Source organism: Chenopodium album, chromosome 21, assembly GCF_948465745.1.
Source record: "Chenopodium album chromosome 21, dcCheAlbu1.1, whole genome shotgun sequence".
In the NCBI taxonomy this organism is placed as follows: domain Eukaryota; kingdom Viridiplantae; phylum Streptophyta; class Magnoliopsida; order Caryophyllales; family Amaranthaceae; genus Chenopodium; species Chenopodium album.
Window position 1 is genome coordinate 4,503,932 of NC_137854.1, and position 15,195 is coordinate 4,519,126.

A 15,195-nucleotide genomic window follows, 5' to 3' on the forward strand; every position below is an offset into this window, starting at 1 on the left:
AAACTCTTGAAGTAAGAGTTTTAAGTTCTTCAATTAATTTCATTTTGTATTCTAAGTAAGTTTTCATGGCAGCTGTTTTAACGGTTTTTCGGGAGATTTTTTTGTGTTGGGGTTGTAGTGCTCGTTTAATGTAATTGTTAAACGGATCACTTTCAGCAAAAAGAAAAGGTTGTTCGGCTTGGACTATCATTCTCCCAAGTTCATCCCTATCCCTCTCATAATTGTAAGTGAAGCCATAAGGATGGAATTGAGAAATTTTTGGTTGAGTTGGGTCAGTACTAGGGGCACCACATTTTTCACTGTGTCGGTTTAGGTGCCCCGTACCGCCTTTGGCTGGAGCCGAATAAATATTACCACAAGTTTTACACTTGGCTTTTTCACCATCTCTACTTAACAAGAAATATTGCCAACATTTACTCTTTCGGTTTTTCAAAAGGGTCATTTCTTCTTCGGTGTACCATTCAATGAATGGGTTATCAGATGGGGGAATAGTATTTTGGACGGATGGGTCACTAGAGCCGGCAGGTTGTGTGTTGCTTGCTTGAGTTGTTTGATAGTTAAATTCAAAAGGCATATCATGTGCGGAGGCATAATAAGGTGGAGATTGGGTGCTTTGCCATGGTTGGAATGTCCCTTGTTGATCTAATCCGGTGGGAAAATCGGTAGAAAACCCGGGGTGGGTGGTGGCCATTGTAGGGATTTGCATAGTAGGGATTTGCATTGTAGGGGGGGGCATAGAAGAGCCTTCCAATGGTCGTTTAGATTTGGCTTTTTTAGAGGAGGATTGGTTCGGGTTTGATGCCATGATTAATTAAGATTATTAACTAATAAATAATAATTAACAACAATATTAACAATTATAACAAATTAACAATTATAAGTTTATAACACTAACAAAGTAACAAATTATAACAAATTATAACAATTAACAAGTATAAGTAAGTTTTTTTTCTTAATTATTACTTAATTAGTAAGTTAATAAATTTTCAAAAATAATTATAATAATAGTAGATTATCTAAATCAATGAGATCCCAGGTAGGTTATGGTTAGGATCGACGTTGTCCAGAGCCCAAATCCCGCCTTAGACAGATTTCAACAATCCAAATAACCCACAATTAAAATAGAAATTAGTTTTTATGTAATTAAGTAGTTCCAAGTATACAATAATAATAATAATAATAATAATAATAATAATAATAATAATAATAATAATAATAATAATAATAATAATAATAATAGTAACAATAATAATAATAATAACAATAACAATAACAAATTAAAATAAAGTTGAGTTAGATCTTACAACGACGCTTCAACGCTTTCCCAAATTTATAATTTCTCGAATTTATAATTTCCCGAAATTATAATTTCCCGAATGTAAATATAACAAAGTATTTTTTTTTTTTTTTTGGTAGTAGACTAATAATATTAAAAATGTAAAATTTATAAGAGAATAAGAGATTAAGAAATATTAAGAGATTATAATTTATAAATTATAATATATGAGAATAATGAGATTATGAGAATAAGAGAGTAAGAGAATGAGATGAGAAGTTGAGTTGTGGAAAGAATTGGAAGTTTAGGGTGGTATTTATAGGTGAAAATATAGCCGTTTATAGCCGTTTATGGCCGTTTATGGCCGTTGGAGGGAAAACAAAAACAGCCTTATAGCCGTTAGCCCGCGGGCCGTGCCTGCGGGCCGTGCCTGCGGGCCGTGCCACGGGCTATTGGCCGGGCTCGTGCCGTGCCGGGCTGCTTTTTGGTTTTTTTTAACCGCAGCCCGCACGAGGCACGAGGGGCGTGCCATCGTGCCGGGCCGGGCCTGCCGGCGGGCCGTGCCGTGCCGGGCCATCCTCGTGCCGTGCCCGGGCCGCCCGCGTGCTGACCCGGCCCACGCCCAGCTTTAGTTGTTTATATCACCAACTGACATCAATAAGTAACATATGCTTTTTATATTATTCTATTACACTGTATTGGTTTAATTTAATGAATTTTTCATTCATTTAAAAAATAGAACTATATAAATATTGAATAAAAAAATTGAAAAAAAGAGTAGTTTAAAAGTGGATCATCAGTTAAAAAAATATTGTATAAAAAATTGAAAAAAGAATAGTGTAAAGGTAGATCATCAGTTATGTACTTATGTTGTTGAAACTTACACCCACACGCCACCTTCGCCCAGAATTTTGGTAACTCAATGACATGAATAATTTTGCAACTAATTCTAGTTTGAAAGTATGATTATATATATCCATTGACCCAAAAAATATTACTTTATTTAATTATAGGCCTTATTGCTGACTTGAATTAAACAATTCATTCCTTCTAAACATAGAACATATAGTCACAGAAGAAGGTGAGCTTTCACCCAAAAACAACAGAAGAAGGTGAGCTAACAAAAACTTCTCCACATTTTGGCCAACCACATCTCATTGTTCATCCAAACACCTGCACTTTATCCTTCTGAATTCGCCCTATAAATTCCAATCAATAACCATATATCTCACAGCAAACTCAAGCAAACATTTATAGTTTTATACCCAAAATACAAACAACACTAGAGCTCTTAGCATACCAAATGGCATCTTCAAGGCACTACTTCGTCTTCTCTTTAATTTTAGCTCTTTCAGTCTCGAGCTTTGAAATGAGCTTTGCAGCCCGACATCTTCTGCAAACACTTCCACCTCTTCCATCAATGCCCAAGCTTAGCATGCCACCAATGCCAACAGTTCCAAAACTGCCACAAGCAGCCATGCCACCAATGCCAGTAGTTCCAAAACTGCCACAAGCAACTATGCCACCAATGCCAGCAGTTCCAAAACTGCCACAAGCAGCCATGCCACCAATGCCAGCAGTTCCAAAACTGCCACAAGCAACTATGCCACCAATGCCGGCCAATCCTCTACCCACAATGCCTTCTGCAACAAACCTTCCGAAACCTGCAGCTATGCCACCTTTGCCAGCTGCCCCTGCTCTGCCAAAAGCCACTTTGCCACCAATGCCTTCTGCTCCAAAGTTGACAATGCCTCCTCTTCCTGCCATGCCTACCGTCCCAACCACCATTCCTACCATACCTTCCCTCACACCACCACCATCCCAATAATTTACTAAGATTTCATGAGTGCCTTCCTTACATATAATCAGCTATCACAATTTCTTTACTGTACTTGTTTTGTTATATTCATCACTTGTACTATGCTTTCCATTATTTCTTTTGGTCAGGATTTCCAGCTTGTTGGATGACTTAGTTGGCCTCCTGTTGTATCTGAGAGAGTTTTTTTTTGTTTGTAATTGTTTGGATTCATTATATTTGTAAAATACTACTATACATTATGTTTTAATAAAAATTTAATTATTTTTCAAAAAATTGTTTGAAAACTCACCTCTGTTTAAATCGAAAGATATTATGTAACTGCAATTTGAGACTCATGTACAAGCATGCAACTGAAGTATAAATCTACATGCAGATGTAATAAAACATAAATTAATAGATATATCATGAAATGAGATGCATGTTAGACAAAGGAAATTATTTAGTTCATGCAATATATGAAATACTAATGTATTAAGATATGTCAAGTGTCATCACTACCTAAAATATAAAAACAAGCTGGTAGATCACAAGCAGAAGCAACTCTTGGGTCTTTAGTCTTTAAATCTACTTTGCGACTTATAAATTTATAATAAAGCATTTAAACAGACTGTTGCATGTAGTATAATGATTCCACTCACTTTACGGGTTTATAAATTCGAAAAAAGTTCAGGAAGTATAGAGTCATACATCAAATCTACTAATACAATATTTTAGGTAACTATATCTCTCTCTTTTGTGTAAATTATTGTATAACTTTTCAAAGATTGTACTCCCTCCGTGTTTTTATAAGTGTTACACTTATCAAACCCGACCGTATTTTAATAAGTGTTACACTTCCTTTTTTGGCAAAAAGTTACATTAAAATATTATATCACTCACCTCTCATGGTCCCTACCCAAACCCACTACTACTTTTTTTTTATTATATCTTCCTTCTCACATTCATTACTTTTCAATAAACTATTAATTTCACTATCTTTTTTTACAATTTTTTAATGCTCAAACTAACCCACTTACCTCTTATTTTATTTTAGTCAATTAAATTATCTAAAACTATGTACGGGTCACACTGTAACACTTAAAAAAAACACGGAGGAGTAATAATTCATAGTCTAATTTTGTTAAACCTGAGCATTGCACAGATCTAATCTAGTATTTTATATAAGTGGTTCAAATTAAGTGAATAAAATAAATTATATTATAATTATATATAAATTAACAAATTACATGAAACTGTAAATGTATTATATTACACACTATTATCGATAGAACTATTGTTATTGATAGATTACTCATAATTTTGTATCCAATAATTCTATGACGCAGACAAAAAAACTTTTATGAAGGAACCATTTTTGTTTGGGCTGTGTACTCAAGTTCTAAAACATGATCCTACTAATCTGAAAACACTCTTTGAATTTGGTGTAAGACTTCCTGATGAGACATTGACTATCAAACGTTTTGAAGATTAGTTAATCGTATATATAGAGGCTGTAAAAAATCATTGACAAAGTCACGATGTGTAATTGTGATAAAGCTGGGCCCGCTTGTGGTTGATATCACTAAACTCTACCAACTTCAGATTGCAGCAGTTCTTATGCTCTTGGTAAAGTTTATAATAGTGTTATCCGAAAAGGACAGGCTGTTTGTGTGTTGACTAAAGATTTTGAGAATAAAGGTGATATGACCGGGGTCACAAATATGTGGTTGTACCAAGCGTGCTATAGAGTACATATAATTGAAGCTTCACCAGGTTCATTGGTTGTCATTGAAAGAGTTAGTGATGGTATTGAAAAAAGAGCAATACCTTTAGTTTTGAAGGTAGTGTTTGAAGCTTCTGACCCCTTTGCGGTTGTCCTAACACAACTATGCAAAACCTTTCCTCTCGCAACTAATATAGTATTATGGGATCGAAATTCAAGGCCCAGGAAGCTATACGTTGACTCTATCATAAAAGACCTAAGAATTTACTCGAAAGTAAAAATAAAGGTTTGTTGGTTGTTTTCCTAAGTAAAATATCTGAGTTATTACTCTCTTTTGTTCTAACAAATTTTTTTTTTTTTTTGTAGATTCTGCGTTGGGTTGTGTTGTACCGTGAAACAATGCTTGAGTCTTCAGAGAAGTGTTTTTCTACAACTGAGAACAAGTACACTATAGCCATGATATTTATTTGGCCAGTTCTTGGCTTCTTGCATTCTTTTTTGAATAATTGGAAGATTTGTTTGCGGCTAATTTGTAAATGTGATATAATCCAAAGATTGCAGAACCCTTAGATAAAAGTGCAGATCCATATGGGCTAATGGTCCACATGAGGTTAGTTTATTTCCCCATTTCAAATATTTCTGTGCTTTATTCTGTAACCTGGAGCTTGCATCTAATCTATAACTTTTAATTTATAGGATCCTAATATACTGTTAGATTGCACGCTTCCTGCTGAAGTTGATAAGATAAAGATGAATTCTGTGAAGGATGAGATTAAGTAAAGAAGTTTTTACACTGCTTTGAAGAACGGTCCGTTCGATGGTCAGCCAATCAGACAAGTAAAATTCAGCATTGTTGATGCTGCTTTTCCTCCTGAGTCGTCGGATGCACCATACAGCCTCTCGATTTATGATCTCATTCATTCCACTATTCTTCATGCAATACCTCATATTAATCTCAATTGCACATGTTTCAGATAATAAACTTTTCTTATCTGTCTCTTGTTTCTCTTTCTTTATCATCTAAATTCTCTTTCTTTAATTCTCTTCATCTCCTTTTTATTATTATATGATCTTTCCTCTTCCTCTGGCTTCGCTGTTACCAATACAACCAAACAATCAAGATCACCCACTTCCTGAATACCCATTATTTCTACTGATTGCACACCACCTGTTTCTTTTGATGGGAATAAACGATTATCACAAGTGCAAGTGCAAGTGCACTTGCTTAGTACATGCTTCAAGTTTCTGCCCTACTAATTGTATCTGGCAGATCCTTCATCATAGTATCCCGACTCGAGATATCTTCCTCTACCGTAATTTGGATATTCCTTCTGTATGCCCCTTTTGTCTTATTCACCCAGAAAGTCAGGATCATCTCTTTTCACATTGCCGTAGTACAGTGTTTCCAACATTTGGTCTCATCCTAAAACGCTTTCTTGGTTTGGCACTCTTCCACCTTCTATTTCCATTATCCGCGGTAACCATTCTTCTACTCCAAAGCGTTGAGGAAAATTCATCTTCTTAGTATGGAGTACCTGGAAAACTCGAAACTCTTATCATTTTCAAAAGCACTACTTTTACTCCAATTTCTACTATAATCCTCAGCATCAAAATTTCCACTATCGATTATCAATTGACAATAATCTTTCACATGTTACTTCCTCTCCTATTATCCCCCCCTTCCCCTAAAGTCATTCTAGTTAGTTGGTCCCCGCCCCCTCCTGGCTCTATTAAATTAAATTTTGACGGTTCTGTCATTAATGGTTTAGCTTCTGCAGGTGTCCTTCTCCGTGATCATTTAGGTTTTATTATAATTGCACGTTCTTTCAAACTTAGTGCAACTAGCCCTCTCGTTGTAGAAGCTTGGGCCCTTCGGATTGGCCTCCTCCTTGCTAAGTCTTAAGGTATTTCTAACATTTATATTGAAGGAGATAACCTAACTATTATTCGTATTTTGCAGGGTCAGTTCTCAAGCCCGTGGAACATTCAAATGCTCATGAAAGATATCAGATGCATATTTCAAGATTTCTCCATGGTTAATTCAGCTCATATTTATCGAGAAGGCAACAGATGCGCAAAAAAAAAAAAAAAAAAAAAAAAAAAGATTCCAGACTACTACATCTTATCTCTGCTAATAGCTTTATCAATCCACATGAGCTTTGCAGGCCGGCATCTTCTACAACTCCCTCAGATATTAGGAGTTCCAGCCCAACCTCAAGGTACATTACCACCACTGCTGCCAATGATCCCAAAGTTCCCACAAACAAATTTTCCACCATTGTCAGACATTTTTTCTAAACTTCCCAAGCCCACGACCTTGCCAGTTGCCACTTCCCACCCTTCCTTTGCCACCATTGCCTAAGCCTTCTCCACTGCTGCCAACAATCCCAAAGCTACCAAAATCAAATTTGCCACCATTGCCAACAATTTTTCCTAATCTGCACAAGCCCATAATCCTACCATTTCTGCCTGCTAATTTTCTGACTACACTGCAATATATCCCAAAGTCTACCAAATCCATCAAGCCCTACCACCCCCTGCTCTGCCAAAAGCCAATTTCCCGCTACTTCCATGAATGCCCTCTGTCCCTAATGTTACATTACCTCCTCATGACTATGCCAAGTTACTTATTGCTTCAACCACCATTCCAAATATCCCTTCCATTGCTGCACATCCATTCAATTAATTATTCAAGCTATCACTACCTATCCTAAATTATACTCAGCTATTAGAATTCTATAAAGTGTTCTGTTTCATATCTAGTTTTCATTGTTTGATTTTAGCTTTTCAGTTGGAAGTTGCAGAGTAAGTAGATGATCATATCCGTGGTAGTTCTAACTCTTCTAAGTGAGGATTTTCACCTGTAATGGTTCGTAGTTGCTGGTTCCAACCTATCGATTTGTTCATCACATCACAAAAAAAGCTCCCTTCGCCCACCAATAAGTGAAAAACGTCCCTTTTGTGGCTGTTTCGAAATGACTGAAACATGACATTCTTATTTAGTAGTTGACTAGTTGTTCTCTATCTCTATCCTCATCAAATGGGATATGCCCATTCTCTCTCCTCATAGCACAGGTCTCGTTAATAAGCGTGCTATGCTCAAATTTCCAATATTTCACTAATTAAGTTATTAATGGAAAGAGGGGGTACATACTATTTCATGATTTGCAAGAGTTGGTGTAATGATAGATTTAATTCAACAGACTTTGCATCTAATGCAAGAAAATTAATCTGAGTTGGTGTAATGAACAAACAGGACAAAGACGTGAAAATTACAAATGGGACAGATAAACTGTCACAATTCACAAAGAGTTCACTTATAGGTAATTAAGCTACAAGAAACATGCAACTTGGGCCACCCCACTTCAAGGGATACCTACAAAAACTGCTCATAAGCACACAACTTTTATGATATATAGATCTAACAAGACTAATTTAAGATCTAAATAACTCACATGGACACTGGCAAAAAAAAGAGAATAGGTCTTTTGGGGATAACCTTAAGTCTGCTAAGGACATCAATTGTGAATCTCTTGAATCTAGTGTAGATGATGGTTCCCATGAAAAGTGCCACCATGGATCGGTAAAATTTTAATCCTTTGTCCTCGAAGGTAAGCAAGTTAAATTTCCTTACACTGAAAGGGGTTCTCTATCCCTATGGCCTTCACAAACAACAACCAACATTGATTGTTATGCCTTCCACAATCACACAAGCCAGTTTATGGCACAAACTCCACAATCAAAGTAGCCATTTTGTTGCCCAAATTTCCACATTCAAAGTAGCCATTTTATGGCACAAATTACCAGTAACTAAGTAATCGAATTGCCATAGCCTTCGGTTGACCACCTCTGTACCAATAACTAACGGTCAATTGCTACCCTTCCTATGAGCGTAATACTATTTCTAGATGATTCATAGTTAAAATCTAAATCACATTTATTAGGCTTGTGGGTTGGAGGATTATATATGGTTGCAATGCTCCTACGCCGTTATGTTTAGCCATAGTGTAGTTCATCTTGTATGAGAAAGCTATAGAGTGTACTAAGAAAGACTATTGTTCTTATTTCTATTTCTAAGAGTGTACGCTGTATAGCTCCACTCAACTTTACTTAAGCTTTAGTAGCCCATCAAATCCAGAATGGCCATTAAATAGTGAGGGAACCAACAAAGAAGAGACACATAAAGGCAGGGAATGGGTAGTAAATTTTATTCATGTCAAATGTAAATGTATGTACAAGAAAATCATGGACTCATGGTAAAGTGTGTAAAAAAATCAAATAAATATATATAGCAACCTAGTACATACCAGCTTGTAGATGCTTGTGGCAAAATAGAACATTGATGCTTGATGGCTGTTCTGCAACTCATGCTGAAGGAGAATTGTGACAGAACCAGCAATCTCTGGTCAGGCATAAAATGGCAATGCAATTTTCAACCTTGTCATTCAATGCTTGATAAATACAAGATCTCTGCCACAGCTAGATTTAATAGCATCTTCTAGACTGTCAGCTTTATCAAAATCAACCTTAAAAGTCACCATCGTTGTATCATCTTTACCGGTTTCATAATCTTGCTTGACATCTACTGCTTGAAAGGATTGGAGCTGTTAAAACAAAGAATGGGTCTTGTATTATCCATAATACAGCATTAGAAATTAGTTAAATAACAGATCATATAACAGATTAAGGGCCAATAATAACTTTAGAAAAACACAAATTACAACGAAACAATGTATGCCCTGAATGTTACATGGAAAATCTCCCCAAAATGAATAGAGAACCACAGGCCAATCATCACTACATCATCTTATGACAACATCATATACAAACTCTGAACAGATATGCTAGCTCATCCAACTCATACATGTTCTCTTAATATATAAAAATGTTAAACCTTGCTAATCAGTGAATATCAGAAGCTCTAGGAAGTTATCAAACATTTATATAAAAAGTGCTCCCTTTATTGTGCTCCGTCTAGGCATGGGCGTTTGGATTGTGGGAATGGGAGTTTGGGGATTAAAAGGTGGGAATGGGATTGGGAAGTAATTGATGGGAATACATGAAAATATGCCAATATCTTGTTTGAATGGTGGGTGGGAATATATAGGGAATAAATTACAATTTTACCAAAATACCCTTACTAAGATTATTATTTTATTCTTTTCATTAATATCAAAAATGTCATTTTCCCCCTATTTTCATTCCCATCCATTTATTACCTACCTTTTCTAGGTAATAAAATGGTGGGAATTCACCCCTAAATAATCCCATTCCCAAACCCTTTTTTTATTTCCATTCCCACCAAACAAACAAAGCTTATTTTTTCAATTGGGATTAAAGTTCCCAATCCCACCCTCAATTCCCACTTGCCAAACACCCCCTGTTCCAACCGAGAACAGTCTTCTGCTTTTTCTTCATCTTCTCGCTCAATGACACAAACTCCCTCACAACATAAGAAGACTAATAGCTCACTTAAGCTTTGTTCTCCTAACTTACTTTTGTTTGCTCAACTTATTTTTGCTGGACTTATTTTTGTTGAACTAACTTATTTTTGCTTAACTTATTTTTGTTGAACTAGCTTATTTTTGCTTAACTTATGTTGAAGATGACAAAACATTAGTTGTATCCCTTCCGTATTCGAGTAGTTCACAGCCCACGTACCTAAACTATGCGTGCATCCCTTTTATAAAAGGTTACTCCACAAATTTTAGATATCCCTCTACACATAACTATTAAGCAAGATAAATTTTATAAGCCAGACCTTTACACATTCATATACTTTCAACATTTTTAGCAAAATGCAATAAAGCTATAATTTTACAAGAAACATATGAAAGTACTTTTAAGTGAAGAAAAAGTATCAAAGATAAAAATAGTGCATGCTCCGTAATAGTCAATTTGGATTAATCCCATCAAAAATTAACAATAATAATGAAATGGGACATAATATTGCAAGCAAAGCTAACCTGATGGTACAGAAGCCCCAGAAGATCAAAAGAAACCTCTACACCCATAGGAACCTACAGATAGTACAAGATTTAGATAAAAGTGTCAGGGAAGTAGATGCATTATAACATCGCCCAGTCTCATCTCAGATTTAGTTCCTTATAGGTCAAATAAAGTCCGAAAACAAAAAACAAATTAAGAAGCTCATTACTTTTGATTTAACTAAACGAGTCGGTGCATTTCTCAGACATTCAGACGTGACCCCACCGTAAGCTCTAACAAGCCCTCCAGTACCTAGTTTGATACCGCCAAAATACCTGTTATTTCATTAAAAGAAACAAACTAAGGGGTGGAACTGCATGCATGATATATCAACGGAAAGCCATCAAAAAAAAGCCACTACTATAGAGTGTATAAAAACTATAATTATCCCCAGAGAAGCATAATTACCGGATTACAACTACCATAACTCTATCAACACCCGAAGTATCAATCGCTGAATATATAGGTTTGCCAGCAGTACCCGATGGTTCACCATCATCATTTGATCGATATTGATCCCCAATCTACAAATACACAGCAATAATTACACAACTTTGTCTTTGCAATGTGAAAATTTGCAGTACATAAATCATGTAAGTTTGAATAAATGAATGCCAAGGTAGAGGTGTTATCATAGCACTTGCTAAATCTTACTACTTAACCTGCACTTTCATTTTATCTACTTCTTAGGGAATTGTACGAATCAATTAGCATCATGTTCTCAAGTGTATGATCTAATTTGCGTCGAATTAAACCCTTCAAAGAGCCAAATGAATAACAACCAATTTTTAATCCTACCATATACCATTCAATTTGAGCTTCATACATGCACATATCAACAACAACAACAACAATTCTATCTGATTAAGTAAATTTAGTACCTTATAAGCCCAGCAATTGTGAGTAGCACGATTATCACGCACCTAAACAACAGAAATCAAAATCAAAATCAAACCACCATAATTCACAACCCTAATACAAATCAATCAAACCCTAGAATTCATATCATTACAAAAAACAGCAATCAAATCAAAATCAAGTGAAATTAACCTCGGATAGAAATGAATGAGCAGATTGTTCACTGTAAACAGGAGCAGCAATGGCAATAAATTTGCTCTTTTTTATCTCTTTCTCGAACGTGACCCTCTCAGCAAGTGTCGTAAAAGCTCCGCCGCCATCGCCGCCGGCGATTGCCATGGTAGAATTGCTTCTTGTTGTAAAAGCTGATGAAATTGAGAGAGAAAGAAAGAGAGCAACAGAAATTCGAGGATTATTTGCGAGGTTGAATTTGCAATGATGATGATGATGGTAATGAAATGAAAGTGTGGAATCTGCCGGAAATTTGTGTACATGCATTGAACTTTTATTTGATTTCGCTGATACTTGTGCTTTCATGGAAGTAAATTGTTTGGAATTTGGAACCAAGAATGAAATTGGTTCAATCATATAACTTCGTCATTATCTTGTAGCATTGGTAGTCAAGAAATGCAATTAGAGTGGTCAATTCCTGACCCCGACCGCCCTAAAATTCGAACTTAAAGTGACCGAGAGAAAATCTAAACTCAACTCGGCCTGATTTGACCCATTTATCATACTTCCTCCGTCCCCTTTTGATAGTCTCTTATAGACAAATTTTAGTCCCAAAATGTTCACCCCATTTGTTTTTTCCAACAACCATTAATATTAATTTTTTACCAAAATTCCCTCCAATTTGCAACAATATTTGTGCAAATTTAACTTTCCCATGTGAATTTTGTTTTCCCATATACTTTTATTACTTTCTCTCTCTACTTTTTTGCATACCCAATGTCAATTTACTTTTTCAATGTACTTTTATTATTCTTATTTGTGTTTATTAATTCCCGTGAAAAATATCCATAAGGGACTATCAAAAGGGGACGGGGGTAGTATTTTATAATGACATTATTTTCTACACTATTTGAAATGGTTAATTATCATTAAGTGAATCTGATCCATTGACCCGAATTAACCAAATAAAGCTGCAATATATAGTTGCAATCATTACCTTGACATCTCGAGACATAAAAATTGATTTGAAACCAAGGTAGGCTTACCAGTAGGTTTATAGGTTATAAAGTCTCAAATGATATTGGTTCAATCACATACTACCTCCGTTATATATTTTTTGCAATAATTAGACATTTTTCCTCTCTAGTCTATGGCAATTCGTTACAAATAATATATAACGGAGGTAGTAGCTATTCAGAATATTGTTGTATGGATAGTCTTCCAAAAGTTGATGTCAGAAATCCAAACCCACCCCCAAACCTACCCATAAGTCCATAACCATTGTTGATGCATGAGTCGTTTAATAGTGTCATTGTTGTTGATTTTGGATTTCACAATTGTTCACTGTGAAAGCGCTTCCAAAATGAACAACGTTCAACCCACTAACGGTTGGGCTTGATCCACAATCATCATAGGATAAATACAGAATAAAGCCCATGCTTCAGGCCTTTGTTCTAGGTCCAGCTTATAGAACTAAACACAGATTAGCCCTATTGTACAATATCATAGGGTTGTTCTTTTTTTTTCATTCATTTCAATTTCAATGACCCCAATCAAATAATAATGAAAAGATAATATTAAAAGGACGAAAATAATTGAAAAGACCTTACGATGAGGTAAATCATTAATTCATAATCATAACATTTGACAATTAATCTTTTCTTTTAATTAAAAAATAAAAATAAATAAAGGGTACATTAAATTAAAGAAAAAAAGCGAAAAAAGGAATTTTAAAAAGGGGTTATCACGGAATAAAATGAATTTGGAAGTATATGCAAATGTCAAAGCATATAAAAATAAGGAATAATTACCTCTTGTTAGAAAATGGAAATCATGTTGTTGTAAGTCATAATGGCAATGACTTTTTAAGGCAAAATTGTAAAAAATAGTTAGGAGGTCCACATATCTTATAACCCTAATTATGTCTAAAACCAATGTGACATTGTTTAAGGGGTTGGATTTCATTGTTTGTCCCCAATCATTTTTGCGGACCCCTCTACCTCCCTTAGTTGGTTTTCAACTTTCAATTGTTGTGCAATTATTTTGACTTATAGTAAAGCTATTTTTTTTAAAAAAAATTATTGTACTCATTAAAAGGGGAATTAAGGGGGAAAATTAATATACAACCGAAAACCAGCCGCCAAAAAAGTGCAAATATCCCAAAAACTCTACTTAGCCGTTAAGATCTATGGGAGTGTGATCAATACGAGTACTCATAATACAAATATCAAGGTAAACTTTACATGTGAGTGTATCGGATATTGAAAAAGAAAAAAACTTATGTGTAACGGATGAATTTTATATGTGTAGATGGATTCTCCTTCGACACAAATCCAATGTATGTGTCGTTTGAATATTAATCATAAAATCTAATATCAAATTTATGTGTAAACTATTGTTGGATGACACAATAATACAACACTCAATAGCCCTTTTAGAAACAAATCACCCAAGGGCACTTTAAAAGTAGCAACATGTTAGCAATTATCATGGATTTAACTAACAACTAATGGCAATCAATTGATGATTGTAATTAGTTTAAAGTTTCAACTAATTAGTAATTACTTATTGTGTAGGAGATTCACATATGCAGTAAATAAATTATAGCTTCTTCGTCAGGGGTGATGTAAACCAATTCAACTAAATTATGTCATTATTTCGTTGTTAAATTTTTTCCAATCCATAATGCTATAAGCCTATAAGGCTTTTGGCCCAATACCCCTCACCTATTTTCTATAGAAAAACAAATAACAAATAAACGACATGTGGCCCACAGAAGGGCCCATGTGAGGGCCCTATGGAGATCCTCTTTGTTTTTACTCCGCATTTCCGCAATTTGCTTCACAAGGAATGAACATTGCCATCGTTGATAAAACATGAAAAAGAAAATTACGGGCATGTTCTGATTTACTGAACTGAACTGAATATTTTGTAAGAGGAGAATAATAACAACTGAACTGAGCTGAAGAGAACATGCCCTATCTATATTATTTTTTTAAAAAAAATAAGTGTAACTTTTTCACATAAAATATCATATATAATTATAATTGCATCATCTGTTTAGTATCTTTAGTGATTAATTAAATGGCAAAACCGTAACATTGCACCAAATATTTAAATTTGCAATGTAATATAGTTTGTAAATTGCAATTCATATTAGAAAGGTGAAATAGATATGATTAATTAACCTATGGTACTAAATTTTATAAGGTGGAAATATCTTCCATAATCTTGAATGTAACATGGAATGAATCATATGATTTTTAACACGAATCACATTTTATATAGTTCGAGGTTTATTTTATTATAGAGTACATGTTTATTTAATAAAAAGAAAAGATAAGGGTCACCATGCATAAGGAATAGGTACTTAAGATATAT

The 15,195-nt window shown here is 34.8% G+C and overlaps 1 protein-coding gene across 3 annotated transcripts; it reads right to left on the minus strand.

Moving 5' to 3' along the window:
* Nucleotides 1-5,317: 5,317 nt before the first annotated feature.
* LOC145600884 (uncharacterized) lies at nucleotides 5,318-12,261 on the minus strand. Of its 3 annotated transcripts, XR_014104331.1 has the most exons (7): nucleotides 11,836-12,260; nucleotides 11,667-11,708; nucleotides 11,194-11,309; nucleotides 10,955-11,060; nucleotides 10,764-10,817; nucleotides 9,105-9,401; nucleotides 5,318-6,332 (listed from the first exon to the last, which is right to left on the minus strand). XR_014104331.1 is itself a non-coding variant. In XM_081656742.1 (6 exons), the coding sequence occupies exons 1-6, from the start codon at nucleotides 12,229-12,231 to the stop codon at nucleotides 9,243-9,245; spliced, it is 873 nt and encodes a 290-aa protein (XP_081512868.1). In that variant the 5' UTR covers nucleotides 12,232-12,260; the 3' UTR covers nucleotides 8,981-9,242. The 3 variants fall into 3 exon arrangements, 2 of the variants coding, with proteins under 2 accessions (XP_081512868.1, XP_081512869.1); XM_081656742.1 differs by lacking the exon at nucleotides 5,318-6,332 and having other exon boundaries at nucleotides 8,981-9,401; XM_081656743.1 differs by lacking the exon at nucleotides 5,318-6,332 and having other exon boundaries at nucleotides 9,258-9,382; nucleotides 11,836-12,261.
* Between the last annotated feature and the right edge of the window lie 2,934 nt (nucleotides 12,262-15,195).

Excerpts from the sequence above, each read along its gene's own strand:
- LOC145600884 (XM_081656742.1), bottom strand. The coding sequence starts at position 12,231 with ATGATTGAACCAATTTCATTCTTGGTTCCAAATTCCAAACAATTTACT. Across the intron at positions 11,061-11,193 it reads GTTATGGTAGTTGTAATCCG|GTATTTTGGCGGTATCAAAC; the intron begins GTAATTATGCTT and ends ATGAAATAACAG. Across the intron at positions 9,402-10,763 it reads TGGGGCTTCTGTACCATCAG|CTCCAATCCTTTCAAGCAGT; the intron begins GTTAGCTTTGCT and ends TTGTTTTAACAG.